Source organism: Asterias amurensis, chromosome 21, assembly GCF_032118995.1.
Source record: "Asterias amurensis chromosome 21, ASM3211899v1".
In the NCBI taxonomy this organism is placed as follows: domain Eukaryota; kingdom Metazoa; phylum Echinodermata; class Asteroidea; order Forcipulatida; family Asteriidae; genus Asterias; species Asterias amurensis.
The window spans coordinates 7,419,329-7,446,882 of NC_092668.1; the positions used below are offsets into that span (position 1 = coordinate 7,419,329).

The 27,554-nt window shown below is 42.2% G+C and overlaps 1 protein-coding gene and 72 non-coding genes across 73 annotated transcripts in view; 49 read left to right on the forward strand and 24 right to left on the reverse strand.

Annotated features, from left to right (window-relative positions):
- The window catches only part of LOC139953114 (uncharacterized), a 47,634-nt gene extending 23,210 nt beyond the window's left edge, over window positions 1-24,424 (reverse strand). Inside the window, exon 1 of the mRNA XM_071952529.1 lies at window positions 24,002-24,424. Coding sequence (XP_071808630.1) covers window positions 24,002-24,103 — 102 coding nt within the window. The 5' untranslated portion in view covers window positions 24,104-24,424. The remainder of the gene's footprint in view (window positions 1-24,001) is intronic.
- Trnap-ugg (transfer RNA proline (anticodon UGG)) lies at window positions 863-934 on the forward strand. The gene has a single exon. It is a non-coding gene; the product is annotated as a tRNA-Pro (tRNA).
- Trnap-ugg (transfer RNA proline (anticodon UGG)) lies at window positions 1,014-1,085 on the forward strand. Its single transcript has one exon. It is a non-coding gene; the product is annotated as a tRNA-Pro (tRNA).
- Window positions 1,167-1,238, forward strand: Trnap-agg (transfer RNA proline (anticodon AGG)). The gene has a single exon. It is a non-coding gene; the product is annotated as a tRNA-Pro (tRNA).
- Window positions 1,321-1,392, forward strand: Trnap-cgg (transfer RNA proline (anticodon CGG)). Its single transcript has one exon. It is a non-coding gene; the product is annotated as a tRNA-Pro (tRNA).
- Trnap-ugg (transfer RNA proline (anticodon UGG)) lies at window positions 2,179-2,250 on the forward strand. Its single transcript has one exon. It is a non-coding gene; the product is annotated as a tRNA-Pro (tRNA).
- Window positions 2,330-2,401, forward strand: Trnap-ugg (transfer RNA proline (anticodon UGG)). The gene has a single exon. It is a non-coding gene; the product is annotated as a tRNA-Pro (tRNA).
- Window positions 2,483-2,554, forward strand: Trnap-cgg (transfer RNA proline (anticodon CGG)). The gene has a single exon. It is a non-coding gene; the product is annotated as a tRNA-Pro (tRNA).
- Window positions 2,636-2,707, forward strand: Trnap-cgg (transfer RNA proline (anticodon CGG)). Its single transcript has one exon. It is a non-coding gene; the product is annotated as a tRNA-Pro (tRNA).
- On the forward strand, window positions 2,790-2,861 carry Trnap-agg (transfer RNA proline (anticodon AGG)). Its single transcript has one exon. It is a non-coding gene; the product is annotated as a tRNA-Pro (tRNA).
- Trnap-agg (transfer RNA proline (anticodon AGG)) lies at window positions 2,944-3,015 on the forward strand. The gene has a single exon. It is a non-coding gene; the product is annotated as a tRNA-Pro (tRNA).
- Window positions 3,252-3,323, forward strand: Trnap-ugg (transfer RNA proline (anticodon UGG)). The gene has a single exon. It is a non-coding gene; the product is annotated as a tRNA-Pro (tRNA).
- Window positions 3,403-3,474, forward strand: Trnap-ugg (transfer RNA proline (anticodon UGG)). The gene has a single exon. It is a non-coding gene; the product is annotated as a tRNA-Pro (tRNA).
- On the forward strand, window positions 3,861-3,932 carry Trnap-ugg (transfer RNA proline (anticodon UGG)). Its single transcript has one exon. It is a non-coding gene; the product is annotated as a tRNA-Pro (tRNA).
- Window positions 4,012-4,083, forward strand: Trnap-ugg (transfer RNA proline (anticodon UGG)). Its single transcript has one exon. It is a non-coding gene; the product is annotated as a tRNA-Pro (tRNA).
- On the forward strand, window positions 4,166-4,237 carry Trnap-agg (transfer RNA proline (anticodon AGG)). Its single transcript has one exon. It is a non-coding gene; the product is annotated as a tRNA-Pro (tRNA).
- Window positions 4,319-4,390, forward strand: Trnap-agg (transfer RNA proline (anticodon AGG)). Its single transcript has one exon. It is a non-coding gene; the product is annotated as a tRNA-Pro (tRNA).
- Trnap-ugg (transfer RNA proline (anticodon UGG)) lies at window positions 4,777-4,848 on the forward strand. Its single transcript has one exon. It is a non-coding gene; the product is annotated as a tRNA-Pro (tRNA).
- Window positions 4,928-4,999, forward strand: Trnap-ugg (transfer RNA proline (anticodon UGG)). Its single transcript has one exon. It is a non-coding gene; the product is annotated as a tRNA-Pro (tRNA).
- On the forward strand, window positions 5,082-5,153 carry Trnap-agg (transfer RNA proline (anticodon AGG)). The gene has a single exon. It is a non-coding gene; the product is annotated as a tRNA-Pro (tRNA).
- On the forward strand, window positions 5,235-5,306 carry Trnap-agg (transfer RNA proline (anticodon AGG)). The gene has a single exon. It is a non-coding gene; the product is annotated as a tRNA-Pro (tRNA).
- Window positions 5,387-5,458, forward strand: Trnap-ugg (transfer RNA proline (anticodon UGG)). Its single transcript has one exon. It is a non-coding gene; the product is annotated as a tRNA-Pro (tRNA).
- On the forward strand, window positions 5,541-5,612 carry Trnap-ugg (transfer RNA proline (anticodon UGG)). The gene has a single exon. It is a non-coding gene; the product is annotated as a tRNA-Pro (tRNA).
- Trnap-ugg (transfer RNA proline (anticodon UGG)) lies at window positions 5,692-5,763 on the forward strand. The gene has a single exon. It is a non-coding gene; the product is annotated as a tRNA-Pro (tRNA).
- On the forward strand, window positions 5,846-5,917 carry Trnap-agg (transfer RNA proline (anticodon AGG)). Its single transcript has one exon. It is a non-coding gene; the product is annotated as a tRNA-Pro (tRNA).
- Window positions 5,999-6,070, forward strand: Trnap-agg (transfer RNA proline (anticodon AGG)). The gene has a single exon. It is a non-coding gene; the product is annotated as a tRNA-Pro (tRNA).
- Window positions 6,457-6,528, forward strand: Trnap-ugg (transfer RNA proline (anticodon UGG)). Its single transcript has one exon. It is a non-coding gene; the product is annotated as a tRNA-Pro (tRNA).
- Window positions 6,616-6,687, forward strand: Trnap-ugg (transfer RNA proline (anticodon UGG)). Its single transcript has one exon. It is a non-coding gene; the product is annotated as a tRNA-Pro (tRNA).
- Trnap-agg (transfer RNA proline (anticodon AGG)) lies at window positions 6,770-6,841 on the forward strand. The gene has a single exon. It is a non-coding gene; the product is annotated as a tRNA-Pro (tRNA).
- On the forward strand, window positions 6,923-6,994 carry Trnap-agg (transfer RNA proline (anticodon AGG)). The gene has a single exon. It is a non-coding gene; the product is annotated as a tRNA-Pro (tRNA).
- On the forward strand, window positions 7,075-7,146 carry Trnap-ugg (transfer RNA proline (anticodon UGG)). The gene has a single exon. It is a non-coding gene; the product is annotated as a tRNA-Pro (tRNA).
- Window positions 7,229-7,300, forward strand: Trnap-ugg (transfer RNA proline (anticodon UGG)). Its single transcript has one exon. It is a non-coding gene; the product is annotated as a tRNA-Pro (tRNA).
- Window positions 7,383-7,454, forward strand: Trnap-agg (transfer RNA proline (anticodon AGG)). Its single transcript has one exon. It is a non-coding gene; the product is annotated as a tRNA-Pro (tRNA).
- On the forward strand, window positions 7,535-7,606 carry Trnap-ugg (transfer RNA proline (anticodon UGG)). The gene has a single exon. It is a non-coding gene; the product is annotated as a tRNA-Pro (tRNA).
- Trnap-ugg (transfer RNA proline (anticodon UGG)) lies at window positions 7,689-7,760 on the forward strand. Its single transcript has one exon. It is a non-coding gene; the product is annotated as a tRNA-Pro (tRNA).
- Window positions 7,840-7,911, forward strand: Trnap-ugg (transfer RNA proline (anticodon UGG)). The gene has a single exon. It is a non-coding gene; the product is annotated as a tRNA-Pro (tRNA).
- Trnap-agg (transfer RNA proline (anticodon AGG)) lies at window positions 7,994-8,065 on the forward strand. Its single transcript has one exon. It is a non-coding gene; the product is annotated as a tRNA-Pro (tRNA).
- Window positions 8,147-8,218, forward strand: Trnap-agg (transfer RNA proline (anticodon AGG)). Its single transcript has one exon. It is a non-coding gene; the product is annotated as a tRNA-Pro (tRNA).
- Trnap-ugg (transfer RNA proline (anticodon UGG)) lies at window positions 8,300-8,371 on the forward strand. Its single transcript has one exon. It is a non-coding gene; the product is annotated as a tRNA-Pro (tRNA).
- Trnap-ugg (transfer RNA proline (anticodon UGG)) lies at window positions 8,454-8,525 on the forward strand. The gene has a single exon. It is a non-coding gene; the product is annotated as a tRNA-Pro (tRNA).
- On the forward strand, window positions 8,606-8,677 carry Trnap-ugg (transfer RNA proline (anticodon UGG)). The gene has a single exon. It is a non-coding gene; the product is annotated as a tRNA-Pro (tRNA).
- Window positions 8,759-8,830, forward strand: Trnap-ugg (transfer RNA proline (anticodon UGG)). The gene has a single exon. It is a non-coding gene; the product is annotated as a tRNA-Pro (tRNA).
- Trnap-ugg (transfer RNA proline (anticodon UGG)) lies at window positions 8,912-8,983 on the forward strand. The gene has a single exon. It is a non-coding gene; the product is annotated as a tRNA-Pro (tRNA).
- Window positions 9,063-9,134, forward strand: Trnap-ugg (transfer RNA proline (anticodon UGG)). Its single transcript has one exon. It is a non-coding gene; the product is annotated as a tRNA-Pro (tRNA).
- Trnap-agg (transfer RNA proline (anticodon AGG)) lies at window positions 9,214-9,285 on the forward strand. Its single transcript has one exon. It is a non-coding gene; the product is annotated as a tRNA-Pro (tRNA).
- Trnap-ugg (transfer RNA proline (anticodon UGG)) lies at window positions 9,368-9,439 on the forward strand. The gene has a single exon. It is a non-coding gene; the product is annotated as a tRNA-Pro (tRNA).
- Trnap-agg (transfer RNA proline (anticodon AGG)) lies at window positions 9,522-9,593 on the forward strand. Its single transcript has one exon. It is a non-coding gene; the product is annotated as a tRNA-Pro (tRNA).
- Trnap-agg (transfer RNA proline (anticodon AGG)) lies at window positions 9,675-9,746 on the forward strand. The gene has a single exon. It is a non-coding gene; the product is annotated as a tRNA-Pro (tRNA).
- Trnap-ugg (transfer RNA proline (anticodon UGG)) lies at window positions 9,828-9,899 on the forward strand. Its single transcript has one exon. It is a non-coding gene; the product is annotated as a tRNA-Pro (tRNA).
- Trnap-ugg (transfer RNA proline (anticodon UGG)) lies at window positions 9,982-10,053 on the forward strand. Its single transcript has one exon. It is a non-coding gene; the product is annotated as a tRNA-Pro (tRNA).
- On the reverse strand, window positions 10,585-10,656 carry Trnap-ugg (transfer RNA proline (anticodon UGG)). Its single transcript has one exon. It is a non-coding gene; the product is annotated as a tRNA-Pro (tRNA).
- On the reverse strand, window positions 10,738-10,809 carry Trnap-cgg (transfer RNA proline (anticodon CGG)). Its single transcript has one exon. It is a non-coding gene; the product is annotated as a tRNA-Pro (tRNA).
- On the reverse strand, window positions 10,889-10,960 carry Trnap-agg (transfer RNA proline (anticodon AGG)). Its single transcript has one exon. It is a non-coding gene; the product is annotated as a tRNA-Pro (tRNA).
- On the reverse strand, window positions 11,041-11,112 carry Trnap-agg (transfer RNA proline (anticodon AGG)). The gene has a single exon. It is a non-coding gene; the product is annotated as a tRNA-Pro (tRNA).
- Trnap-agg (transfer RNA proline (anticodon AGG)) lies at window positions 11,194-11,265 on the reverse strand. The gene has a single exon. It is a non-coding gene; the product is annotated as a tRNA-Pro (tRNA).
- Trnap-ugg (transfer RNA proline (anticodon UGG)) lies at window positions 11,348-11,419 on the reverse strand. Its single transcript has one exon. It is a non-coding gene; the product is annotated as a tRNA-Pro (tRNA).
- Trnap-agg (transfer RNA proline (anticodon AGG)) lies at window positions 11,502-11,573 on the reverse strand. Its single transcript has one exon. It is a non-coding gene; the product is annotated as a tRNA-Pro (tRNA).
- On the reverse strand, window positions 11,656-11,727 carry Trnap-cgg (transfer RNA proline (anticodon CGG)). Its single transcript has one exon. It is a non-coding gene; the product is annotated as a tRNA-Pro (tRNA).
- Window positions 11,809-11,880, reverse strand: Trnap-agg (transfer RNA proline (anticodon AGG)). The gene has a single exon. It is a non-coding gene; the product is annotated as a tRNA-Pro (tRNA).
- Trnap-agg (transfer RNA proline (anticodon AGG)) lies at window positions 11,963-12,034 on the reverse strand. Its single transcript has one exon. It is a non-coding gene; the product is annotated as a tRNA-Pro (tRNA).
- Window positions 12,269-12,340, reverse strand: Trnap-ugg (transfer RNA proline (anticodon UGG)). Its single transcript has one exon. It is a non-coding gene; the product is annotated as a tRNA-Pro (tRNA).
- On the reverse strand, window positions 12,577-12,648 carry Trnap-ugg (transfer RNA proline (anticodon UGG)). Its single transcript has one exon. It is a non-coding gene; the product is annotated as a tRNA-Pro (tRNA).
- Window positions 12,728-12,799, reverse strand: Trnap-ugg (transfer RNA proline (anticodon UGG)). Its single transcript has one exon. It is a non-coding gene; the product is annotated as a tRNA-Pro (tRNA).
- Trnap-agg (transfer RNA proline (anticodon AGG)) lies at window positions 12,882-12,953 on the reverse strand. The gene has a single exon. It is a non-coding gene; the product is annotated as a tRNA-Pro (tRNA).
- Window positions 13,036-13,107, reverse strand: Trnap-ugg (transfer RNA proline (anticodon UGG)). The gene has a single exon. It is a non-coding gene; the product is annotated as a tRNA-Pro (tRNA).
- On the reverse strand, window positions 13,344-13,415 carry Trnap-agg (transfer RNA proline (anticodon AGG)). Its single transcript has one exon. It is a non-coding gene; the product is annotated as a tRNA-Pro (tRNA).
- On the reverse strand, window positions 13,497-13,568 carry Trnap-agg (transfer RNA proline (anticodon AGG)). The gene has a single exon. It is a non-coding gene; the product is annotated as a tRNA-Pro (tRNA).
- On the reverse strand, window positions 13,805-13,876 carry Trnap-agg (transfer RNA proline (anticodon AGG)). The gene has a single exon. It is a non-coding gene; the product is annotated as a tRNA-Pro (tRNA).
- On the reverse strand, window positions 14,115-14,186 carry Trnap-ugg (transfer RNA proline (anticodon UGG)). The gene has a single exon. It is a non-coding gene; the product is annotated as a tRNA-Pro (tRNA).
- On the reverse strand, window positions 14,270-14,341 carry Trnap-ugg (transfer RNA proline (anticodon UGG)). Its single transcript has one exon. It is a non-coding gene; the product is annotated as a tRNA-Pro (tRNA).
- Trnap-agg (transfer RNA proline (anticodon AGG)) lies at window positions 14,425-14,496 on the reverse strand. The gene has a single exon. It is a non-coding gene; the product is annotated as a tRNA-Pro (tRNA).
- On the reverse strand, window positions 14,576-14,647 carry Trnap-ugg (transfer RNA proline (anticodon UGG)). The gene has a single exon. It is a non-coding gene; the product is annotated as a tRNA-Pro (tRNA).
- On the reverse strand, window positions 14,884-14,955 carry Trnap-agg (transfer RNA proline (anticodon AGG)). The gene has a single exon. It is a non-coding gene; the product is annotated as a tRNA-Pro (tRNA).
- Window positions 24,425-27,554: the final 3,130 nt, after the last annotated feature.

Here is a 27,554-nt window from a genome sequence, read left to right on the forward strand (position 1 = left end):
TGTGAAATCGAAAAAAAAGAAAAAAAACCGGTACAATGTGTGCCAGAGGGAAACTATATCAAACAAGTACAAAAGGGTCCACGGTTCGGGATAGGTTTACAGTCGGATACCGTATACAAAACCAATAGGAGCTGTTGCGTATACTAGCTTGTGTATGTGGAAAGGGAGAGGGGTTTTCGGGCAGCTATTTCCACGCAGCTATTTCCACGAAGTTCCCCCGAAACTGGTCTCATTCTTACCCCTCTTAACGGCAAAAGACCGCCCCTTGTGAGGAAGCAGAGTTTCTTGACTGAAATACCAACACACTGTTGACCTACACAGTGACTTGTCCATTATCCTTATATGGACCGACGCCCTTTCACAGCTCGGCAGTTGGTCCTCGGGTTAGGCGATCAAACGGTACCGGTAAAGCGATAGACTTAGCCTTGATTTCAAGTGTGAGATCGTGGTTATTCCTCTGCATCAGCCACGAAAAAAATGCCCCTGCGTTATTAGGTATCACACGCGCTCTAATAACTCGCAATCTCACGACGGAGGTTTATTACAAGGGGGCGCTGTTACAGCCAATAATGTAGCGGCTATCAGGACGACTAAAGACTTGGAACCAAGTCTACAACAGACCAAGCATGAGTCTCCCGCGTTTCAAAAACAAGAAAACAACTTGCGCATAAATTAAACGGTATGAAGATGGGTCATGGTTGAAAACTTGCTCTTCAAATGTTGTTGCTTGAAATGCTTTAGGTTTCTCGCAGAGGTCCCGGGTTCAATTCTCGGACAAGCCCATGAGTTAACAATTGTTTTGTACTCACTTTGCACCCCAATCAGGTTAGAAAAATGAGAACAGTCAAGGTAAAAGTACATAGGCTTGTTGGTCTAGTGGCATGATTCTCGCTTTGGGTGCGAGAGGTCCCGGGTTCAATTCCCGGACAAGCCCTTTGAGTGCAATTGTTTTGTACTCACTTTGCACTACCATCAGGTAAGAGAAAAAAGAACAGTCAAGGTCAAACCACATCGGCTTGTTGGTCTAGTGGCATGATTCTCGCTTTGGGTGCGAGAGGTCCCGGGTTCAATTCCCGGACAAGCCCTTTGAGTGTACAATTGTTTTGTACTCACTTTGCACTCCCATCAGGTACGAGAAAAGAGAACAGTCAAGGTCAATATACATCGGCTTGTTGGCCTAGTGGTATGATTCTCGCTTAGGGTGCGAGAGGTCCCGGGTTCAATTCCCGGACAAGCCCTTTGAGTGTACAATTGTTTTTGTACTCACTTTGCACTCCCATCAGGTAAGAGAAAAGAGAACAGGCAAGGTCAATATGCATCGGCTTGTTGGTCTAGTGGCATGATTCTCGCTTCGGGTGCGAGAGGTCCCGGGTTCAATTCCCGGACAAGCCCTTTGAGTGTACAATTGTTTTTGTACTCACTTTGCACTCCCATCAGGTAAGAGAAAAGAGAACAGTCAAGGTCAAACCACAAGGTCTACAACAGACCGAGCATGAGTCTCCCGCGTTTCAAAAACAAGAAAACAACTTGCGCATAAATTAAACGGTATGAAGATGGGTCATGGTTGAAAACTTGCTCTTCAAATGTTGTTGCTTGAAATGCTTTAGGTTTCTCGCAGAGGTCCCGGGTTCAATTCTCGGACAAGCCCATGAGTTAACAATTGTTTTGTACTCACTTTGCACCCCAATCTGGTTAGAGAAATGAGAACAGTCAAGGTAAAAATACATCGGCTTGTTGGTCTAGTGCCATGATTCTCGCTATGGGTGCGAGAGGTCCCGGGTTCAATTCCCGGCGTGCCCTTTGAGTGCAATTGTTTTGTACTCACTTTGCAACCCCATCAGGTAAGAAAAATGAGACCAGTCAAGGTCAATATACTTCAGCTTGTTGGTCTAGTGGCATGATTCTCGCTTTGGGTGCGAGAAGTCTCAGGTTCAATTCCCGGACAAGCCATTTGAGTACAATTAATTTGTACTCACTTTATTACCCCCATCACGTTAGAAAAAAAGAGAACAGTCAAGATCAATGTACATCGGCTTGTCTAGTGGCATGATTCTCGCTTTGGGTGCGAGAGGTCCCGGGTTCAATTCCCGGACAAGCCCTTTGAGTGCAATTGTTTTGTACTCACTTTGCACTACCATCAAGTAAGAGAAAAAAGAACAGTCAAGGTCAAACCACATCGGCTTGTTGGTCTAGTGGCATGATTCTCGCTTTGGGTGCGAGAGGTCCCGGGTTCAATTCCCGGACAAGCCCTTTGAGTGCAATTGTTTTGTACTCACTTTGCACTACCATCAAGTAAGAGAAAAAAGAACAGTCAAGGTCAAACCACATCGGCTTGTTGGTCTAGTGGCATGATTCTCGCTTTGGGTGCGAGAGGTCCCGGGTTCAATTCCCGGACAAGCCCTTTGAGTGTACAATTGTTTTTGTACTCACTTTGCACTCCCATCAGGTAAGAGAAAAGGGACAGTCAAGGTCAAACCACATCGGCTTGTTGGTCTAGTGGCATGATTCTCGCTTCGGGTGCGAGAGGTCCCGGGTTCAATTCCCGGACAAGCCCTTTGAGTGTACAATTGTTTTGTACTCAATTTGCACCCCCATTAGGTAAGAGAAATGAGAACAGTCAAGGTCAATATACATCGGCTTGTTGGTCTAGTGGCATGATTCTCGCTTCGGGTGCGAGAGGTCCCGGGTTCAATTCCCGGACAAGCCCTTTGAGTGTACAATTGTTTTTGTACTCACTTTGCACTCCCATCAGGTAAGAGAAAAGAGAACAGTCAAGGTCAAACCACATCGGCTTGTTGGTCTAGTGGCATGATTCTCGCTTAGGGTGCGAGAGGTCCCGGGTTCAATTCCCGGACAAGCCCTTTGAGTGTACAATTGTTTTTGTACTCACTTTGCACTCCCATCAGGTAAGAGAAAAGAGAACAGTCAGGGTCAAACCACATCGGCTTGTTGGTCTAGTGGCATGATTCTCGCTTAGGGTGCGAGAGGTCCCGGGTTCAATTCCCGGACAAGCCCTTTGAGTGTACAATTGTTTTTGTACTCACTTTGCACTCCCATCAGGTACGAAAAAAAAGAACAGTCAAGGTCAAAATACATCGGCTTGTTGGTCTAGTGGCATGATTCTCGCTTTGGGTGCGAGAGGTCCCGGGTTCAATTCCAGCACAAGCGCTTTGAGTGTACAATTGTTTTTGTACTCACTTTGCACTCCCATCAGGTAAGAGAAAAGAGAACAGTCAAGGTCAAACCACATCGGCTTGTTGGTCTAGTGGCATGATTCTCGCTTTGGGTGCGAGAGGTCCCGGGTTCAATTCCCGGACAAGCCCTTTGAGTGCAATTGTTTTGTACTCACTTTGCACCCCCATCAGGTAAGAGAAATGAGAACAGTCAAGTTCAATATATATCGGCTTGTTGGTCTAGTGGCATGATTCTCGCTTTGGGTGCGAGAGATCCCGGGTTCAATTCCCGGACAAGCCCTTTGAGTGCACAATAGTTTTGTACTCACTTTGCACTCCAATCAGGTAAGAGAAAAAGGAACAGTCAAGGTCAGTATACATTGGCTTGTTGGTCTAGTGCCATGATTCTCGCTATGGGTGCGAGAGGTCCCGGGTTCAATTCCCGGACAAGCCCTTCGAGTGCAATTGTTTTGTACTCACTTTGCACCCCCATCAGGTAAGAGAAATGAAAACAGTCAAGGTCAATATACATCGGCTTGTTGATCTAGTGGCATGATTCTCGCTTAGGGTGCGAGAGGTCCCGGGTTCAATTCCTTTACAAGCCCTTTGAGTGTACAATTTTTTTTGTACTCACTTTGCACCCCCATCACGTAAGAGAAATAAGAACAGTCAAGATCAATGTACATCGGCTTGTTGGTCTAGTGGCATGATTTTCGCTTTGGGTGCGAGAGGTCCCGGGTTCAATTCCCGGACAAGCCCTTTGAGTGCAATTGTTTTGTACTCACTTTGCACCCCCATCAGGTAAGAGAAATGAGAACAGTCAAGGTCAATATACATCGGCTTGTTGGTCTAGTGGCATGATTCTCGCTTTGGGTGCGAGAGGTCCCGGGTTCAATTCCCGGACAAGCCCGTTGAGTGTACAATTGTTTTTGTACTCACTTTGCACTCCCATCAGGTAAGAGAAAAGAGAACAGTCAATGTCAAAATATATCGGCTTGTTGGTCTAGTGGCATGATTCTCGCTTAGGGTGCGAGAGGTCCCGGGTTCAATTCCCGGACAAGCCCTTTGAGTGTACAATTGTTTTGTACTCATTTTGCACTCCCATCAGGTAAGAGAAAAGAGAACAGTCAATGTCAAAATACATCGGCTTGTTTGTCTAGTGGCATGATTCTCGCTTAGGGTGCGAGAGGTCCCGGGTTCAATTCCCGGACAAGCCCTTTGAGTGTACAATTGTTTTGTACTCACTTTCAACCCAATCAGGTAAGAGAAATGAGAACAGTCAAGGTCAATATACATCGGCTTGTTGGCCTAGTGGCATGATTCTCGCTTTGGGTGCGGAGATCCCGGGTTCAATTCCCGGACAAGCCCTTTGAGTGTACAATTGTTTTTGTACTCACTTTGCACCCCCATCAGGTAAGAGAAATGAAAACAGTCAAGGTCAATATACATCGGCTTGTTGGTCTAGTGGCATGATTCTCGCTTAGGGTGCGAGAGGTCCCGGGTTCAATTCCCTTACAAGCCCTTTGAGTGTACAATTTTCTTTGTACTCACTTTGCACCCCCATCAGGTAAGAGAAATGAGACAGTCAAGATCAATGTACATCGGCTTGTTGGTCTAGTGGCATGATTTTCGCTTTGGGTGCGAGAGGTCCCGGGTTCAATTCCCGGACAAGCCCTTTGAGTACAATTGTTTTGTACTCACTTTGCACCCCCATCAGGTAAAAGAAATGAGAACAGTCAAGGTCAATATACATCGGCTTGTTGGTCTAGTGGCATGATTCTCGCTTTGGGTGCGAGAGGTCCAGGGTTCAATTCCCGGACAAGCCCGTTGAGTGTACAATTGTTTTTGTACTCACTTTGCACTCCCATCAGGTAAGAGAAAAGAGAACAGTCAATGTCAAAATATATCGGCTTGTTGGTCTAGTGGCATGATTCTCGCTTAGGGTGCGAGAGGTCCCGGGTTCAATTCCCGGACAAGCCCTTTGAGTGTACAATTGTTTTGTACTCATTTTGCACTCTCATCAGGTAAGAGAAAAGAGAACAGTCATTGTCAAAATACATCGGCTTGTTTGTCTAGTGGCATGATTCTCGCTTAGGGTGCGAGAGGTCCCGGGTTCAATTCCCGGACAAGCCCTTTGAGTGTACAATTGTTTTGTACTCACTTTCAACCCAATCAGGTAAGAGAAATGAGAACAGTCAAGGTCAATATACATCGGCTTGTTGGCCTAGTGGCATGATTCTCGCTTTGGGTGCGAGAGATCCCGGGTTCAATTCCCGGACAAGCCCTTTGAGTGTACAATTTTTTTTGTACTCACTTTGCACCCCCATCAGGTAAGAGAAATAAGAACAGTCAAGATCAATGTACATCGGCTTGTTGGTCTAGTGGCATGATTTTCGCTTTGGGTGCGAGAGGTCCCTGGTTCAATTCCCGGACAAGCCCTTTGAGTGCAATTGTTTTGTACTCACTTTGCACCCCCATCAGGTAAGAGAAATGATAACAGTCAAGGTCAATATACATCGGCTTGTTGGTCTAGTGGCATGATTCTCGCTTTGGGTGCGAGAGGTCCCGGGTTCAATTCCCGGACAAGCCCGTTGAGTGTACAATTGTTTTTGTACTCACTTTGCACTCCCATCAGGTAAGAGAAAAGAGAACAGTCAATGTCAAAATATATCGGCTTGTTGGTCTAGTGGCATGATTCTCGCTTAGGGTGCGAGAGGTCCCGGGTTCAATTCCCGGACAAGCCCTTTGAGTGTACAATTGTTTTGTACTCATTTTGCACTCCCATCAGGTAAGAGAAAAGAGAACAGTCAATGTCAAAATACATCGGCTTGTTTGTCTAGTGGCATGATTCTCGCTTAGGGTGCGAGAGGTCCCGGGTTCAATTCCCGGACAAGCCCTTTGAGTGTACAATTGTTTTGTACTCACTTTCAACCCAATCAGGTAAGAGAAATGAGAACAGTCAAGGTCAATATACATCGGCTTGTTGGCCTAGTGGCATGATTCTCGCTTTGGGTGCGGAGATCCCGGGTTCAATTCCCGGACAAGCCCTTTGAGTGTACAATTGTTTTTGTACTCACTTTGCACCCCCATCAGGTAAGAGAAATGAAAACAGTCAAGGTCAATATACATCGGCTTGTTGGTCTAGTGGCATGATTCTCGCTTAGGGTGCGAGAGGTCCCGGGTTCAATTCCCTTACAAGCCCTTTGAGTGTACAATTTTTTTTGTACTCACTTTGCACCCCCATCAGGTAAGAGAAATGAGACAGTCAAGATCAATGTACATCGGCTTGTTGGTCTAGTGGCATGATTTTCGCTTTGGGTGCGAGAGGTCCCGGGTTCAATTCCCGGACAAGCCCTTTGAGTACAATTGTTTTGTACTCACTTTGCACCCCCATCAGGTAAAAGAAATGAGAACATGAGAACAGTCCAGGTCAATATACATCGGCTTGTTGGTCTAGTGGCATGATTTTCGCTTTGGGTGCGAGAGGTCCAGGGTTCAATTCCCGGACAAGCCCGTTGAGTGTACAATTGTTTTTGTACTCACTTTGCACTCCCATCAGGTAAGAGAAAAGAGAACAGTCAATGTCAAAATATATCGGCTTGTTGGTCTAGTGGCATGATTCTCGCTTAGGGTGCGAGAGGTCCCGGGTTCAATTCCCGGACAAGCCCTTTGAGTGTACAATTGTTTTGTACTCATTTTGCACTCTCATCAGGTAAGAGAAAAGAGAACAGTCATTGTCAAAATACATCGGCTTGTTTGTCTAGTGGCATGATTCTCGCTTAGGGTGCGAGAGGTCCCGGGTTCAATTCCCGGACAAGCCCTTTGAGTGTACAATTGTTTTGTACTCACTTTCAACCCAATCAGGTAAGAGAAATGAGAACAGTCAAGGTCAATATACATCGGCTTGTTGGCCTAGTGGCATGATTCTCGCTTTGGGTGCGAGAGATCCCGGGTTCAATTCCCGGACAAGCCCTTTGAGTGTACAATTGTTTTTGTACTCACTTTGCACTCCTATCAGGTACGAGAAAAGAGAACAGTCAAGGTCAATATACATCGGCTTGTTGGCCTAGTGGCATGATTCTCGCTTTGGGTGCGAGAGATCCCGGGTTCAATTCCCGGACAAGCCCTTTGAGTGTACAATTGTTTGTGTACTCACTTTGCACTCCCATCAGGTAAGAGAAATGAGAACAGTCAAGGTCAAAATACATCGGCTTGTTGGTCTAGTGGCATGATTCTCGCTTAGGGTGCGAGAGGTCCCGGGTTCAATTCCCGGACAAGCCCTTTCAGTGTGCAATTGTTTTGTACTCACTTTCAACCCAATCAGGTAAGAGAAAAGAGAACAGACAAGGTCAAAATACATCGGCTTGTTGGTCTAGTGGCATGATTCTCGCTTTGGGTGCGAGAGGTCCCGGGTTCAATTCCCGGACAAGCCCTTTGAGTGTACATTTTTTTTGGTACTCACTTTGCACCCCCATCAGGTAAGAGAAATGAGAACAGTCAAGATCAATGTACATCGGCTTGTTGGTGTAGTGGAATGATTTTCGCTTTGGGTGCGAGAGGTCCCGGGTTCAATTCCCGGACAAGCCCATTGAGTGCAATTGTTTTGTACTCACTTTGCACCCCCATCAGGTAAGAGAAATGAGAACAGTCAAGGTCAATATACATCGGCTTGTTGGTCTAGTGGCATGATTCTCGCTTTGGGTGCGAGAGGTCCCGGGTTCAATTCCCGGACAAGCCCGTTGAGTGTACAATTGTTTTTGTACTCACTTTGCACTCCCATCAGGTAAGAGAAAAGAGAACAGTCAATGTCAAAATATATCGGCTTGTTGGTCTAGTGGCATGATTCTCGCTTAGGGTGCGAGAGGTCCCGGGTTCAATTCCCGGACAAGCCCTTTGAGTGTACAATTGTTTTGTACTCATTTTGCACTCCCATCAGGTAAGAGAAAAGAGAACAGTCAATGTCAAAATACATTGGCTTGTTGGTCTAGTGGCATGATTCTCGCTTAGGGTGCGAGAGGTCCCGGGTTCAAATCCCGGACAAGCCCTTTGAGTGTACAATTGTTTTTGTACTCACTTTCAACCCAATCAGGTAAGAGAAATGAGAACAGTCAAGGTCAATACACATCGGCTTGTTGGCCTAGTGGCATGATTCTCGCTTTGGGTGCGAGAGATCCCGGGTTCAATTCCCGGACAAGCCTTTTGAGTGTACAATTGTTTTTGTACTCACTTTGCACTCCCATCAGGTACGAGAAAAGAGAACAGACAAGGTCAAAATACATCGGCTTGTTGGTCTAGTGGCATGATTCTCGCTTTGGGTGCGAGAGGTCCCGGGTTCAATTCCCGGACAAGCCCTTTGAGTGTACAATTGTTTTGTACTCACTTTCAACCCAATCAGGTAAGAGAAATAAGAACAGTCAAGGTCAATATACATCGGCTTGTTGGCCTAGTGGCATGATTCTCGCTTTGGGTGCGAGAGATCCCGGGTTCAATTCCCGGACAAGCCCTTTGAGTGTACAATTGTTTTGTACTCACTTTGCACTCCCATCAGGTACGAGAAAAGAGAACAGACAAGGTCAAAATACATCGGCTTGTTGGTCTAGTGGCATTATTCTCGCTTTGGGTGCGAGAGGTCCCGGGTTCAATTCCCGGACAAGCCCTTTGAGTGTACAATTGTTTTGTACTCACTTTGCACTCCAATCAGGTAAGAGAAAAGAGAACAGTCAAGGTCAGTATATATCGGCTTGTTGGTCTAGTGGCATGATTCTCGCTTTGGGTGCGAGAGGTCCCGGGTTCAATTCCCGGACAAGCCCTTCGAGTGCAATTGTTTTGTACTCACTTTGCACCCCCATCAGGTAAGAGAAATGAAAACAGTCAAGGTCAATATACATCGGCTTGTTGGTCTAGTGGCATGATTCTCGCTTTGGGTGCGAGAGGTTCCGGGTTCAATTCCCGGACAAGCCCTTCGAGTGCAATTGTTTTGTACTCACTTTGCACCCCCATAAGGTAAGAGAAATGAAAACAGTCAAGGTCAATATACATCGGCTTGTTGGTCTAGTGGCATGATTCTCGCTTAGGGTGCGAGAGGTCCCGGGTTCAATTCCCGGACAAGCCCTTTGAGTGTACAATTTTTTTTGTACTCACTTTGCACCCCCATCAGGTAAGAGAAATGAGAACAGTCAAGGTCAATATACATCGGCTTGTTGGTCTAGTGGCATGATTCTCGCTTTGGGTGCGAGAGGTCCCGGGTTTAATTCCCGGACAAGCCCGTTGAGTGTACAATTGTTTTTGTACTCACTTTGCACCCCCATCAGGTAAGAGAAAAGAGAACAGTCAATGTCAAAATATATCGGCTTGTTGGTCTAGTGGCATGATTCTCGCTTAGGGTGCGAGAGGTCCCGGGTTCAATTCCCGGACAAGCCCTTTGAGTGTACAATTGTTTTGTACTCACTTTGCACTCCCATCAGGTAAGAGAAAAGAGAACAGTCAATGTCAAAATACATCGGCTTGTTGGTCTAGTGGCATGATTCTCGCTTAGGGTGCGAGAGGTCCCGGGTTCAATTCCCGGACAAGCCCTTTGAGTGTACAATTGTTTTTGTACTCACTTTCAACCCAATCAGGTAAGAGAAATGAGAACAGTCAAGGTCAATATACATCGGCTTGTTGGCCTAGTGGCATGATTCTCGCTTTGGGTGCGAGAGATCCTGGGTTCAATTCCCGGACAAGCCCTTTGAGTGTACAATTGTTTTTGTACTCACTTTGCACTCCCATCAGGTACGAGAAAAGAGAACAGACAAGGTCAAAATACATCGGCTTGTTGGTCTAGTGGCATGATTCTCGCTTTGGGTGCGAGATGTCCCGGGTTCAATTCCCGGTCAAGCCCTTTGAGTGTACAATTGTTTTTGTACTCACTTTGCACCCGATCAGGTTAGATAAATGAGAACAGTCAATGTCAATAAACATCGGCTTGTTGGTCTAGAGGCAGGATTCTCGCTTTGGGTGCGAGAGGTCCCAAATATTTGTGTTTTTACCAAGTTTGCTCTTTTCTTTCATTTTGACGTTGAACATTTTCCTTGGTTTGTTTGTTCAGTTTACTATTCACGATTGGTCCTTTATTTGACTTTCATACAAACAAACAAAACGAGAAATCGGGGGGGGGGGATACTTTATATTTTATGTCCTGGCCCTTCAATCTCATTTTAAGTCCTGTTTATAAATGTTCATTATAATGGTATCTGCACCTTTATATTGTGCCCAAGCATTATATGTGTGACTGTTTCTTTACCGTAACAAAATGTTCTCTTAAAGACATTGGACACTGTTGGTAATTGTCAAAGACCAGTCTATTTTACTGATGTATCTCAACATATGCATCTGAGTGCAAAGTGAGTACAAAAACAATTGTACTCTCAAAGGGCTTGTCCGGGAATTGAACCCGGGATCTCTCGCACCCAAAGCGAGAATCATGCCACTAGACCAACAAGCCGATGTATTTTTACCTTGACTGTTCTCATTTCTCTAACCTGATCGGGTGCAAATTGAGTACAAAAACAATTGTACACTCAGAGGGCTTGTCCGGGAATTGAACCCGGGACCTCTCGCACCCGAAGCGAGAATCATGCCACTAGACCAACAAGCCCATGTATACTGACCTTGACTGTTCTCTTTTCTCTTACCTGATGGGGGTGCAAAGTGAGTACAAAACAATTGTACTCAAAGGGCTTGTCCGGGAATTGAACCCGGGACCTCTCGCACCCTAAGCGAGAATCATGCCACTAGACCAACAAGCCGATGTATTATTACCTTGACTGTTCTCATTTCTCTAACCTGATCGGGTGCAAATTGAGTACAAAACAATTGTACACCAAAAGGGCTTGTCCGGGAGTTGAACCCGGGACATCTCGCACCCTAAGCGAGAATCATGCCACTAGACCAACAAGCCTATATATTTTGACCTTGACTGCTCTCATTTCTCTTACCTGATGGGGATGCAAAGTGAGTACAAAACAATTGTACACTCAAAGGGCTTGTCCGGGAATTGAACCCGGGACCTCTCGCACCCTAAGCGAGAATCATGCCACTAGACCAACAAGCCGATGTATTATGACCTTGACTGTTCTCTATTCTCTTACCTGATGGGAGTGCAAAGTGAGTACAAAAACAATTGTACACTCAAAGGGCTTGTCCGGGAATTGAACCCGGGACCTCTCGCACCCAAAGCGAGAATCATGCCACTAGACCAACAAGCCGATGTATTTTGACCTTGACTGTTCTCTTTTCTCTTACCTGATGGGAGTGCAAAGTGAGTACAAAAACAATTGTACACTCAGAGGGCTTGTCCGGGAATTGAACCCGGGACCTCTCGCACCCTAAGCGATAATCGTGCCACTAGACCAACAAGCCGATGTTTTTTGACCTTGACTGTTCTCTTTTTTCTTACCTGATGGGAGTGCAAAGTGAGTACAAAAACAATTGTACACTCAGAGGGCTTGTCCGGGAATTGAACCCGGGACCTCTCGCAGCCGAAGCGAGAATCATGCCACTAGACCAACAAGCCGATGTATACTGACCTTGACTGTTCTCTTTTCTCTTACCTGATGGGGGTGCAAAGTGAGTACAAAAACAGTAGACACTGAAAGGGCTTGTCCGGGAATTGAACCCGGGACCTCTCGCACCCTAAGCGAGAATCATGCCACTAGACCAACAAGCCGATGTATTTTGACCTTCACTGTTCTCCTTTCTCTTATCTGATGGGGGTGCAAAGTGAGTACAAAAACAATTGTACACTCAAAGGGCTTGTCCGGGAATTGAACCCGGGACCTCTCGCACCCTAAGCGAGAATCGTGCCACTAGACCAACAAGCCGATGTGGTTTGACATTGACTGTTCTCTTTTCTCTTACCTGATGGGGTGCAAAGTGAGTACAAAAACAATTGTACACTCAAAGGGCTTGTAAGGGAATTGAACCCGGGACCTCTCGCACCCTAAGCGAGAATCATGCCACTAGACCAACAAGCCGATGTGGTTTGACATTGACTGTTCTCTTTTCTCTTACCTGATGGGGTGCAAAGTGAGTACAAAAACAATTGTACACTCAAAGGGCTTGTCCGGGAATTGAACCCGGGACCTCTCGCACCCAAAGCGAGAATCATGCCACTAGACCAACAAGCCGATGTGTGTTGACCTTGACTGTTCTCTTTTCTCTTACCTGATGGGAGTGCAAAGTGAGTACAAAAACAATTGTACACTCAAAGGGCTTGTCCGGGAATTGATTCCGGGACCTGTCGCACCCTAAGCGAAAATCATGCCACTAGACCACCAAGCCGATGTATTTTGACCTTGACTGTTCTCTTTTCTCTTACCTGAAGGGAGTGCAAAGTGAGTACAAAAACAATTGTACACTCAAAGGGCTTGTCCGGGAATTGAACCCGGGACCTCTCGCACCCAAAGCGAGAATCATGCCACTAGACCAACAAGCCGATGTATATTGACCTTGACTGTTCTCATTTCTCTTACCTGATGGGGGTGCAAAGTGAGTACAAAACAATTGCACTCAAAGGGCTTGTCCGGGAATTGAACCCGGGACCTCTCGCACCCAAAGCGAGAATCATGCCACTAGACCAACAAGCCGATGTACATCGGTCTTGGCTGTTCTCATTTCTCTTACCTGATGGGGGTGCAAAGTGAGTACAAAAAAAATTGTACACTCAAAGGGCTTGTAAGGGAATTGAACCCGGGACCTCTCGCACCCTAAGCGAGAATCATACCACTAGACCAACAAGCCGATGTATTTTGACCTTGACTGTTCTCTTTTCGCTGACCTGATGGGGGTGCAAAGTGAGTACAAAAACAATTGTACACTCAAAGGGCTTGTCCGGGAATTGAACCCGGGATCTCTCGCACCCAAAGCGAGAATCATGCCACTAGGCCAACAAGCCGATGTATACTGACCTTGACTGTTCTCTTTTCTCTTACCTGATGGGAGTGCAAAGTGAGTACAAAAACAATTGTACACTCAAAGGGATTGTCCGGGAATTGAACCCGAGACCTGTCGCACCCTAAGCGAAAATCATGCCACTAGACCAACAAGCCGATGTACATTGTTCTTGACTGTTCTCATTTTTCTTACCTGATGGGGGTGCAAAGTGAATACAAAAACAATTGTACACTCAGAGGGCTTGTCCGGGAATTGAACCCGGGACCTCTCGCACCCTAAGCGATAATCGTGCCACTTGACCAACAAGCCGATGTATACTGACCTTGACTGTTCTTATTTCTCTTACCTGATGGGGGTCAAAGTGAGTACAAAAAAAATTGTACACTCAAAGGGCTTGTCCGGGAATTGAACCCGGGACCTCTCGCACCCTAAGCGAGAATCATGCCACTAGACCAACAAGCCGATGTGTGTTGACCTTGACTGTTCTCTTTTCTCTTACCTGATGGGAGTGCAAAGTGAGTACAAAAACAATTGTACACTCAAAGGGCTGGTCCGGTAATTGAACCCGGGACCTGTCGCACCCTAAGCGAAAATCATGCCACTAGACCAACAAGCCGATGTATTTTGACCTTGACTGTTCTCTTTTCTCTTACCTGAAGGGAGTGCAAAGTGAGTACAAAAACAATTGTACACTCAAAGGGCTTGTCCGGGAATTGAACCCCGAACCTCTCGCACCCTAAGCGAGAATCATACCACTAGACCAACAAGCCGATGTATTTTGACCTTGACTGTTCTCTTTTCTCTTACTTGATGGGGGTGCAAAGTGAGTACAACAATAATTGTACACTCAAAGGGCTTGTCCGGGAATTGCACCCGGGACCTCTCGCACCCGAAGCGAGAATCATGCCACTATACAAACAAGCCGATGTACATTGTTCTTGACGGTTCTCATTTCGCTAACCTGACTGACGGGGTGCAAAGAAAGTAAAACAAAATTGTACACTCAAAGGGCTTGTCCGGGAATTGAACCCGGGACCTCTCGCACCCAAAGCGAGAATCATGCCACTAGACCAACAAGCCGATGTATTTTGACCTTGACTGTTCTCTTTTCTCTAAACTGATGGGAGTGCAAAGTGAGTACAAAAAACAATTGTACACTCAAAGGGCTTGTCCGGGAATTGAACCCGGGACCTCTCGCACCCAAAGCGAGAATCATGCCACTAGACCAACAAGCCGATGTATTTTGACCTTGACTGTTCTCTTTTCTCTAACCTGATGGGAGTGCAAAGTGAGTACAAAAAACAATTGTACACTCAAAGGGCTTGTCCGGGAATTGAACCCGGGACCTCTCGCACCCTAAGCGAGAATCATGCCACTAGACCAACAAGCCGAAGTATATTGACCTTGACTGGTCTCATTTTTCTTACCTGATGGGGTTGCAAAGTGAGTACAAAACAATTGCACTCAAAGGGCTTGTCCGGGAATTGAACCCGGGACTTCTCGCACCCAAAGCGAGAATCATGCCACTAGACCAACAAGCCGATGTATTTTGACCTTGACTGTTCTCTTTACTCTTACCTGATGGGAATGCAAAGTGAGTACAAAAACAATTGTACACTCAGAGGGCTTGTCCGGGAATTGAACCAGTGACTTCTTGCACCCAAAGCGAGAATCATGCCACTAGACCAACAAGCCGATGTATTTTGACCTTGACTGTTCTCTTTTCTCTTACCTGATGGGAGTGCAAAGTGAGTACAAAAACAATTGTACTCTCAGAGGGCTTGTCCCGGAACTGAACCAGGGACCTCTCGCACCCTAAGCGAGAATCATGCCACTAGACCAACAAGCCGATGTATATTGACCTTGACTGTTTTTCATTTCTTTAAAAAAAAACAAATCTGTAAAAATTTGAGCTTGATTGGTCGTCGGAGTTGCGAGATACCTATGAAAGAAAAGAAAAATCCGTCTCACACGAAGTTGTGTGCTTTCAGATGCTTGATTTCGAGACCTCAAATTCTAAATCTGAGGTCTCTAAATCAAAATCAGAGAAAATTACTCTTTTTCTTCTTCTCGGAAACTACGTTACTTCAGAGGGAGCCGTTTCTCACAATGTTTTATACTATCAACCTCTCCCCATTACTCATTACCAAGTAAGGTTTTATGCTAATAATTATTTTGAGTATTAGTGTCCACCGCCTTTAAAATATTATCATAAATGTGTTTTAATCTTTTGAAGAGATATATTTCGATCTGGTTAAGAATTCTGTCACCTAGCGATTTTCTTATGTCTCAAGTTGAATGTCAAACATAATCCATCATAAAGGTCATGGCACCGTCTCAACTATCTGCTATTTTTACCGGGCGAGTTTTTATATTAACCATTCGTATAAAGGGACTTACTCGGGTATCACACAGGCTATCTAAACAAATATTTTATCGCCCAAGGACTCAAAATGAATGGTATGGCTCGACTCTTTGATAGGATTCGGGTTCTATTTACTCGTAAGAAACATTCTGTTGGTTACACGTGAGGGTTACTTAGTGGGATGAAAAATGTTGAACTTTGGATTAACACTTTAACCTATTAATTTTTGGGATTAATATCTTAACCTTTTCTGTTTTATTTGAGCTTTTTCTTGTTTGTTTACATTTTAAACTATTGTCAGTTCATGTGTTTACACTTGCTGTATACATGTATTTCATTGCAGTGTTTTGTGAATATTTGACGGTAAACGGAAGGTTATGTGTCACAATCGCTCCTTTTGAAAATTCATTCATATCCGCAAGTTGCTGCGTTTGTCAATAACTTATTACCATCCGTAAAATGCAGAAAAGTCAACGATGTTATCCTATCCTCACAAAAAGAAGTAAATAAGAGCAAATAAAAAGTTCTAAGAAAACAGTTGTCATTATTTTATAAAAGTTTAAATATGGAATTAAAAAGGTGTCATGTCGGACGGATTACAATTAAACATACCAAAGGAAAAGTAAAAATTGTTTGTGTTGGAGGGGCTAGCTGTAGCTGTTGCAACCTCGCTAATCCAGTAGTCTAAGTCTTTGCCTCATGGACATGATGGCAGGTTCCATTTTTAAATTGTCTATTTTTATACCCATCTACCACACACCATCTCTCTCAAATTTACCAGTGAGCAGTCATTCACTTAAGGCAAATATCCAGAATTCCAAAACTTTTAGATAAGGGGGTGATACAGTATACGATCTTAAAACACACGACGTCAAAGATAAGGTAGCCGACGTTGGAATATGAAAGAATTGACGTAAATCTTACTCCATAAACTTGTATAATTGAAGCAGTTGGAAATATTTGTAGATAAGACGCTGTGTAAGACTCGCCCGTAGCAAGAGAAAATTAAACGGAGACTATTATTTATACATGTTTATATGACTTCAAGTCTATATACTGTGAAGGGCCTACATGTTTATGATTTTATCCATAGATCGATCGATGGATGCAAGAACTTTATACTCAGTACACTCTGATGAAAACTTAACTTCATATGTTGAATCAAATCTTCTTTTAAAATTATATGATTCATTACCCATAGCAAATTTTTATAAAAAGAAAAGTCGTTTGTTGTGTATTACAAATGATTTGTTTAAAATTATCATTGCATTGGTGCGACTATGTATACACATGAATGTCAGTCTGCTGTGTACTGATTTAAAATTTGTTTGTCTTTCATATAATATTTCAGAGGAGTTATTTGTAAACTGTTTTCCTAAGTTTTTTCTTCTATTTCACATGGCAAAACGTTCACAAACAATTTGGTATCCCTGCAGTCTCTATACGATGAAGAAACAAAAATCAAAAATAAAACAAACACATTAAAATATATACCAATATACCAATATAACCCATTGTTTGATTAATAGCTTTGATTGCCCACAATTCCCCCGCCCCTTTTCAGGATGACTTCCCATAATTCTTTGCTCCTCTTTTTGTTAGAAACGAATATGATTTTTGTTTGTACTTTTTCATGCCTCTGACGGTGGTCCGGTTTGACCATCTCCCTTCTTCGTTTGATTTATTAACTTGTGTATACATGTAATCTAAACAAGTATATATTTATTTGTACATTTTATATCAACAGTTAACCCGAAAGATACAAAATGGAAGGTAGTCTAAAGATGCTATGTCAGATTTTTGGCCGACTTGACCCAAAGATTTTGATTTAAAATTAAATAGGTATTTTGATGGGAGTCGAGAAAATTACAAGTTTTCATTTGAGCCATTACTCGAAAAAGTCCGTCAATTATTAGTAGCAAGTGAAATAAAGTGCTTAAAATTAGTTTTTGTCGGAATCCCGACAATATATCACGTGACCAATTCTTATGTGTTTGATAAGAAACGTTTTAATTTGTTGTCATGGTTCCTGACCATTAAAAGTAAAAGTCAAACTTTTTTTGTTAGAGCGGGTGATACTCTTTGAAATACCATTCACTTAAAAAATCTATTTTTTAATGTTTGGGGCAGAAAATCTGACAAAGCATCTTTAAAGGCAGTGGACACTATTTGTAACTACTCAAAATAATTATCAGCATAAAACTTCACTTGGTAACGAGTAATGGGGAGAGGTTGATATTATAAAACATTGTGAGAAACGGCTCCCTCTGAGTGACGTAGTTTTTGACAAATTTGATTTCGAGACCTCAAGTTTAGAATTTTGAGGTCTCGAAATCAAGCATCTGAAAGCACACAACTTCGTGTGACAAGGGTGTTTTTATTTCAATCATATCTCGCAACTTCGACGACCAATTGAGCTCAAATTTTCACAGGTTTTTTATTTTATGCATATGTTTGGATACACCAAGTGACTTTGACAATTACCAATAGTGTCCACTGTCTTAATAAAAGCCTTTCAACCGAATCTTATTATTTTCTTTGTTGGATGATGACCCCGCAACCATCTCAAACTTTGACATATATTAAAAACTGCAACTCCCAGGCAGTCAAGGGATCCCGACTGCATCTAAGCCTCCATCAACTTCTTAAAGGCACTACATACACCTTTGGTGACTGTCAAAGACAAGTAGACTCACTTGGTGTATCAACATGCACAAAATAGCATATCTTAAAGAGACTGGACACTATTGGTAATTGTCAAAATCCAGTTTTCTCACTTGGTGTATCTCAACATTTGCATAAAATAACAAACCTGTGAAAATTTGAGCTCGATTGGTGGTCGGAGTTGCGAGATAACTATGAAAGAAAAGAAAAACCATTCTCACACGAAGTTGTGTGCTTTCAGATGCTTGATTTCGAGACCTCAAATTCTGGTAAGCTTGATGTCTCGAAATCAAATTCGTGGAGATTACTTCTTTTTTGAAAACTACGTTACTTCAGAGGGAGCCGTTTCTCACAATGTTTTATACTACCAACCTCTCCCCATTACTCGTTACCAAGTAAGGTGTTATGCTGATAATAATTTTTAGTAATTACCAATAGTGTTCACTGGCTTTAAGTTGCCTCGTGTGGCAAGAAAGAATCCCCTTTAAAGGCAGTGGACACTATTGGTAATTACTCAAAATAATTATCATCATAAAACCTTTCTTGATTACGAGTAATGGGGAGAGGTTGATAGTATAAAAAATTGTGAGAAACAGCTCCCTCTGAAGTGACGTAGTTTTCGAGAAAGAAGTCATTTTCCACGAATTTGATTTCGAGACCTCAAGTTTAGAACTTGAGGTCTCGAAATCAACCATCTTAACGCACGCAACTTCGTGTGACAATGGTGTTTTTTTCTTTCATTATTATCTCGCAACTTCTACGACCGATTGAGCTCAAATTTTCACAGGTTTGTTGTTTCATGCATATGTTGAGATACACCAAGTGAGAAGACTGGTGTATGACAATTACCAATAGTGTCTACTGTCTTTATAGCGAACGCATAGGCCAAGCCAGACGCATTATTTATGATACATTTATCATATTTTGAACTCGACAGTTTGACGAGGATGACAGGTTTAAATGCCAGGTACAAAATGAAAGCTGAAATGTGTTTCTTAGTTCCCTAGGAATCTCAAACTCATTGCCAAGTTTAACCTCTTATCGTACTTAATTAACGGGCGGGACACCATTGTTAATTACGTAAAATAATTCTTGGCATAAAAACTTACTTCGTAACAAGCAACTGAGCACTGTGGATAGTATAAACCATGGTGAGAAACGGCTCCCTCTGGAGTAAAGTAGTTTTCGAGTGGTCTTTGACAATACAAAAGGTGTCCAGTGTCTTTAAAGTACCAGGCACAAAATGAAAGCTAAGACGTGTTTCTTATTTCCCTAAGAATCTTAAACTCGTTGCTAAGTTTAACCTCTTACTTTGTACGTAGACTCCTAACTTTTATACACGGAAGGATCATCTGCGTTGTTTTGTTGCAACGTTATGTTAACGTAAACAAAACAAGCATGTTTTGCAACGCCAGAGGATATGCATTAAACAAAACCTTAATCTTCGACCTACTGCATCGTTCAATCTGACTCACAGGCCCTTTTGCTTTCTTTGGAACTGACTGGGGAAGACATTTCTCTATTTTCGTCGCAAGTTATGAATATTTTTCATAAAGTATGTCCCCCTTAAGAAACAATCTTCGAGAGAGGTGTCATTTGAAACCTATAACAGCTGGGAAATGGGCCGTGGTATTTCAAAACAAACATTTCCAATATTTATTGCCCTTAAACATTTTGTTGACGTTATGAAAATGGCCCATAGTATGTCAGATGTTCGATTGCAGTGACTCAGTTGGGCCGGCACTAAAACCGGACCACAAAAACATAGGAAAGGATCCGAAATAGATGTAAAATTAGTTGTTCTGATTTATGACTAAAATATCCTTCTAAGTTATGCTGAGCAAAATACTCAACGCCGATCGCCCCGATCTAAAATTAATTGCGATGATTTTTCGGAATTTTTGTACATAACATTTGATTAATCAAAACCTGTGTCCGAAAAAAAGACTTTTGAGAAAGCTAGGTTTATCACCAAACTTACAAACTTAGAAAGCTCGGAAGTGTGCGCATGCTCAGTGAAAAATAACTATTCGTTGTATCGAATGCTTCCCATTATCATAAACTCTCCAATTCTCGTAAATGTTCACACCACTTTGCAGTATAAGAATAACCCTGTGCAATAAGGAACTGTTTAAAAACATCTGCAATAACATTTCATGTAAACTTTACTCAAATTGATTCACTATGTGTCTCCATTCGAGCATATGCAGCATCCGCCAAAATGTTTTAGTCTGGAGTCATCGGAATGTCGGCCGTAACATTTAAAGGCACTGGACACGTTTCGTAAGTGTCAAAGACCAGTATTCTCGTTTGGTCGATACCATCACACGCATAAAATAACAAACCTCTGAACATTTTTGAGCTCAATTGGTCGTCGAATTTGAAAGAGAATAATGAAAGAGAAAACACGCTTGTTGCATTTCTTTGTGCGTGTTCAGATGCATATATTATAAAAAGTCTTCAGCTGAGTCGTTTATTATTTGAGTGAGAAATTACCCCTTTCTCCTCCTACTACGTTACTTGAGAGGGAGCCGTTTCTCGCAATGTTTTATACTATCAACAGCTCTCCGATGCTCAATATCAAGTAAGTTGTTATGCTATAACAAAAATATTTTGACTAAAAACCAATAGTGTCCCGTTTCGAATAAAATTAAACTATTCTGTATAATAAAATATGGACACAGCGTAACAAGTCAACCTGCCATAAATTCGTGGATTCAATTCAAGGACTCAGTTGAGCTGGGGAGGCTTATGGAAGACGTCAGCCTACATCTTCATGATAGGTGAGGATTTTAGTCTTGAACTCGAAAGTGATGATCTCAATATCCATCATCGGATACTAGTTAATTCTTACGTAAAGACTTGTAATCAAACAAAGTTGTTTTGTTTCATCAGATGATAAAAAGGTAAATTGCACTTCAGGTCACCTCAAAACTATTCGAACACATTCATAAAGAATAGTTAAATTTGAGGGGAAAATTTGCATAATCAATTGTGAAATGGTTTAAATTTGAGTTTGTGCATTTTAGGTGTTTTTTAACAATAGTCATATTACGTTTGTACGAATTGGAGTCGATTCAAATGTATTTCTCTCATAAAATACAGTTAGTGGGAACCTTGGTTTCAAGATTAGTGGTACAGGTCCAATTTAAGCGAAACTTTTAACAAATACGAACATTTTTCCAACTGAAAATATTTTGTCTAATGTCTTGGTGATGCGGGTCTGATAAATGAAGGGACCATCTTGTGAGTAAATATCAACTGTGATATTTCTAACGTGCTTGGCAAACTCATTTCGCATGTCGACTACGCGCAGGTGAAAGCTTTGCATTGGACACGCCACATGAAGCCCTTGATGCGTGTCATCGCAGAAACATCCACGTTGGTATCTCTGGTATGTGGTCTCTTATGTCTAGGGCTGGCATACACGGAGAACTTGATCATGTTCCCGGCTTGGTATCATCATCTTCAAGCCTGGTTCTTAGCTGTGTCATATCAACACCCGTGTAATTTATTATCGTCTATAAAGGCGTACAAAATGTTTGATGGAATGCGGTATGCATGCCAGGCTAGTGTTTGTTGCGTTTTTGTCAGTATTTGGATTAAAGCATTAAAGCAAGTGTAAGTAGAATTGCGTTCACAATTACTCCGTTACACAATATTGCTAAAATTCAGCACCTGCGGGACCTACAAATAGGGTATTCGTAATATTGTATGTTACACGTCATATTTCGATCATGTCATCGACAAGGGTATAAAATGAGTGATCTGTCGACACAATCGTACACCTTATAACAGGATGTACAAATAATAATTTGATAGTTCCGAACATACCGTTGTTTGGTACATTAACATAGTGAACGATTTGGCGCCATGAATGTAGTATCATAAAAGGTATAGTATTTTGTTGAATATCAGAACAACGAACTAATAACCGTACTAAGAACTGTCCAAAATACTGCCGTCTTTCAGATGATATGATTTTGTTTATTTCCCGTGGCTATAAAGAAGAAAAAAAAAATTCTGGGGTAACACCAAAGAACATGAAGCACATACAATTTTTTTTTTCGCGCTTAAGTTATTCTCCATCTTGCGTTTAAACGGTATTATGTTCAGATCATAAAAGAAAAGCAAAGTCTGCTATAAACCCAGGTGTGTTTAACCATTCCCCAATAAAAGATTACTCAAAACCATGTTTTTCATAGTCTACTTTTGTGATTTATGTACAGCGTTCTCGATAACTTATGTCTGGGCATGATGTGGACATTGCTGGACGTCGCCTCCAGGTTCATGTAAACTTCAAGTTACAGCACCAGCAACCATCCATCGACAGCTTACAGTTGTAAACATTAATACAGCAAACAGCGAGGAACATTATTTCAATAATCAACTAGGTAGTATCGTTAAAAGGTTTAGATACAAGAGAACTGTATAGGTTTGGTACTATGTTGCTTAAAAATAATAACAGTCTGCAATTTTTGTTTGGTAATTGATGTACAAACGCTTGAAGGTAGACCCGTGTGTCTGCAGTATTTGACCCGTAAAGAGTTTTCCTCCTTTGTTGACCTATGATTCTTTAACCCCAGTACGTGATGCAGATTAAAAAGGACTTAATTTGGTCCGCCCGCTGTGTGTGGGGTTTGATAATAACACTTAATATCACAGTATTATGAAAAGAAGTTGTCCTTAATTGTCTATTGTGTGTTTATTGATGCTAAAGTGACTTTATGAAGCTGTGTTGTAGTCTTAGTGTGGTTAATAATCTTCGCAACCTTTATGAAGGCGCAACGCACTTCTCCAAGAGGAGATTGACAATCTTAATTTTGTTTTTCTGGGAAACTTCCAAAAATACTTCTTCATACTTCAACTTGTTGTTGTAGCTCTTTTAACGTTGCTCTCTTTAAAGAAAACAGCTAGTCTTAATATAAAGATTTATGAATAGGGGCAGGCATCATTAAATGACAAATTCTGTTTAGAAAGTAATAATAGGTAAATAATAATAGTCATTAGAATGTCATGCTATTCTGAAACGCCACCAATTTACTGCATGCTTCAACCAGCAAGAATTTTGAACATGGTCATTCAAAACCTTGCATTTGGTATGATACATTTTGAAGAAAACAAGAGCTTAACCAAAGAATGAGTTTCCAGAATCGGTGTTTCAGACTTCACTTGATGATGACATCCCCAAGTTGTGATTTTTTATATATATATAGATTTTGTAAAGGTGATAAGTGGAACACCATTACACCATGATAATAACACCAAATCATATATATGGCGCAACTTATAACAAGATATGTTAAATTTGCATTGGGGATAAAGAATATAAATTTTGGTTTTTACCCATATACCACATACCGATGTGTGTTAGCACAGTATATAAATATACTTAGTACTTTCCCGAGTCCTGTGAAAAAAACCATCACAGGCATGTTAATCGGTGGGATTCGAACCCATGGCGCATCTTGTTGTAGTCGTCTGTTAATTTTGTTTGGTAGAATGTCTGAACGCGCCGTCTTCACTTAAAAGAATCGCAGATCCCATAATGTTAAGAAAATACAAACAATACTCAAAAAATCTCATAAACTATTTGGTATAAATATTTTGTCACATCAGTGATCATTGAATTTGTAACACCTTTTTCAATGACATGTCCGGCCGAGATCCGATAAAACTAGTGACATGAGTAATTTTTAGAAATCAAGTAAATGTAGAGCAATTAGATTTTAAATTTTATGGAATCAAACGAGACGGTGGGAACGCCCTCATTTCTAGCACCACGGAAATATACCGAGATGCTAACTGTACGCATTGGTGTCACAGAAAATAATGTACATAAAAAAGATAATATAACGTGTTTTACCTTTGATATGCATACAGGAGAACCGCCACCTCCCAAGAACCGAAGTCCAAAGGGAGGGCCTCCTGTCATCCTCACCCTCAGCAACACACCTTGTGTCGTCATGATGACGTCAAATAGCTTTCTTGCAAATTAATATACCGTCCAAAGCATGCCCAGTATTCGTTCCACTTCAAGATGCGGGAGAAATCTTCCAAGAAGGATTGCGAATGGATGTCGTGAGATGGTCGGTAAGCTGGGCTTTCCTTGTGATTTTATTCTGTATTTTCAAACAAATCAAATTCCAAACTCCAATTCTCAAAGCCCTGTCGCAAAATCCTGTCCACTCGGTCAGAATTTACCGAGGTAGGGGCTCAAAGTTGGGGCTTGCATGGCGCCGATAGGATCGTTTCGCAGAGCGGTCGCCATTCGGAACGACCGATCCGACAGATGCATGAGCCCAATGGGTTCGACCTCTCTGGAATGCCAAACTCGCTGCCCGTGACCCGACGCACGCGGCGTAGTCTGTCTTCGTCATTTGCTGACTTATAATAGCCATGTAGTCATCACGTTACAATCATATTATACCTATCTCATCATCTTGCAGTTGCCATCTTTGTTTGGAACCCTGTACGATCTCCGTGTGTGTGGTCAATTTGATAAATGATGAGCCAGACTACGAAATCAATTTTTATTCAAATGCACTGAAAATATTTCCTTCTTATCTAAATTATTAAATGGATAGGAAATGTGTATAAAAACGTCACACTTCGTAACTTAGACTTGTAAAAATTTAGCATGGCATAAAACAACAATTGATCCACAAAACAATTCAAAGTGAAACAAAATTAAGTTGTTAAATATTCACATAATTGCGTATCGAATACTCAGAAATTGCATCTGACGGGAAAGCATGTTTATATGAAAAGCAGCGTTCTTGAGTACAACCTTGGATATCACTATGTTATTGTTTAGGTATGAGCAATATGTAAGGGGAGACTTTGAAACGCTGGGTGGCAGCAGACATTAATAGGTATGTTTCTATTGTTTAAGTAGTTCTAAGAATGTGCATAATAACGAAAAACAATGGCTTGACCTGGTAAAGTCTGCTGCCACCAGCGTTACAAAAGTTCCCAGTATTACGAATAGGACCATAACTTGTATTTGCAAAGTAATGAGTAATGGGGAAAAAATCACTGGGCAGGCTCGAACTGCTACATGGCGCTCGACTTGATGATGATGATGAATGAGTTTTGCAAAAGCGTGACATTTATCAATAACATTCGAGACAAATCTAATAATAAGGCAATAGGAAGAGTATGCAGTTTACATGTTTGCTTAAATAACACCTTGCGAACAATTTAACTTAATTGATAATCAGACACATTTAAAATAAAAGATGATTTTTAAATGTTAAAAAAAGTTCAAGCCGGGTGGAGGCCGGTGTCACATGCAATTATGTCCTCTATGCAGTACTGTCCGGAGGTAAGTATTGCATATTCAATATTATAACACCCCTTGCAAGTATTCTGCCTGCTCATTGGTTTAGAGCGCGTCACATGACATGTCTTAGTTTTGCTAGACGACGGCCGTGTGATAGTGCGTCGGTTTGCCATGCGCTAGTCCGAAGACTAGCACACGGCGCCGTGCGCTAGTCCGACAGACTAGCACACGGCGTGCAGTCCCCAGCCGTCCGTTGCGTGTACGAGGATGATAAATTAATAGTCTGTAACCATTTCGGATTTCACTACACTACATGCAACACAGTAAGTAAAAGTGTTTGCAATCTGTATTCGCGTCGTCCGTGGATTGTAGCATTCAGGTTTGTAACTTAATAATAATAGTACAGTATTTAGAAATGTTTGGGGTGTTATAAAAAATAGTACAGTATTTAGAAATGTTTGGGGTGTTATAAAACAAATATTGACTGCTTTTACTCGTGCTATTTTCCCTCGGCTTCGCCTCGGGACAACAGAACGCTCCGGGGATCACCTCGGGAGTCATAGTTTTAACCATAGCACTCGAAGCAGTCAATATTTGTATACTGTCCGCCGGACGGTTTTGCATATGCAATCGTGTCCGCCCGAACGCTGCTGCATACTGCAATTGTTTCCGCCCGGACACATTTGCATATGCAGTGGTATCCGCCCCCGTGCAAAACCGTCCTTACAGTAAATTAAACGCCCTTGGTCGGCGGAACACGTTCAACATTTTATTACAAGCTAAGAGCATGTAATGAATGACATGGGAAATGTTGGGCCGTTGGGTAATCACTGCAATCATAAAATACGTTAATATCATGCTGCATATAATATACATGTAGGTTCAGTGCATGCACACTCACTTATCGCGCGCACATACATGTACAGTCATGTACATGTCCGCCGGACGGTTTTTGCATGGCCCCGGACACGATTACATATGCAAAAGTGTCTGGAGCGGACACGGTATTGCATGGCGGACACAATTGCATCTGGCACCGGTCTCTGGCGTTATTGTCGTGCCTCGAAGTGTGACGTCATATGTTCAGGCTAGGCGTACAGCTACTGTTCAGCAGTACACTAGCATGGCGATATGAACCAGCGGTGTAGGTTATAGTTTGGATCAAACTCCGATTCCATAAAGCAAGTTTGATGAGTTCTAAAAATACACCTAAAATATTTTTATTTTAAAGGCCTAAATAACAAATATTATAATATTACTCGAGTAATAGCATCTGTCATTCATAAATACATAGGACAGTTTATCCATTGTGACTGGTCGAGAGGGCATCACGAGGGGTTTTTTGAACGGATGATATTACACCAGCAAAAAGTGTTGAAACATGGGTGTGACACGCGAGCTTGCACCTGTGCCTGTAAGACAGTTTCTTCATTCCTATTGGTCGAGCGCAACGGCTGGAACAATATTGTGCCACATACGTGATACGCGCGACGCGCACAGCATTCCCTTACCCGAGGGCTATAACATCATAGCTGGAGGGGTGTTGTGTTGAAAGAAATCATTGAACAATTATAATTTTTGCATTTATTTTACTTTTTTTACCAAAAAGTGTTGATGTTTTTTGACCGAGCGGTGTATTTATGAATGGGAATCAAAGTGTGTTGAATCGGTTTTCAACTAGCATAGTTTAAACCCGCCGAGGCCTGATTCTTGATAATTTACATCGACTTCGTCTCGGTAAAATTATCAAGAACCAGGCCTCGGCGGGTTTAAACCACTAGTGGAAAACCTCTTCACCACACATTGATTCCCTTGTTGCAACGAGGGTTGATCTTCGAACGCAGTATCACACGAAAAGTCACCTGCTTATTTTGAACTTGTCTTGTTATGTAAATAAGACACGATTGGGCGGCCCCTTGAAGACATACTGTTCCAGATACCTTTACAATAGGGATGGGGTACTTCCATATACCTAAAGACACTGGACACCTTTGGTCATTGTCATAGATCAGTCTTCCCACTTGATGTATCTCAGATAATGCATAAAATAACAAACCTGTGAAATGTTAACTCAGCGAAGTTGTGTGCTTTCAGACGCTTGATTTAGGACCTCAAAATCCAACTCTGAGGTCTC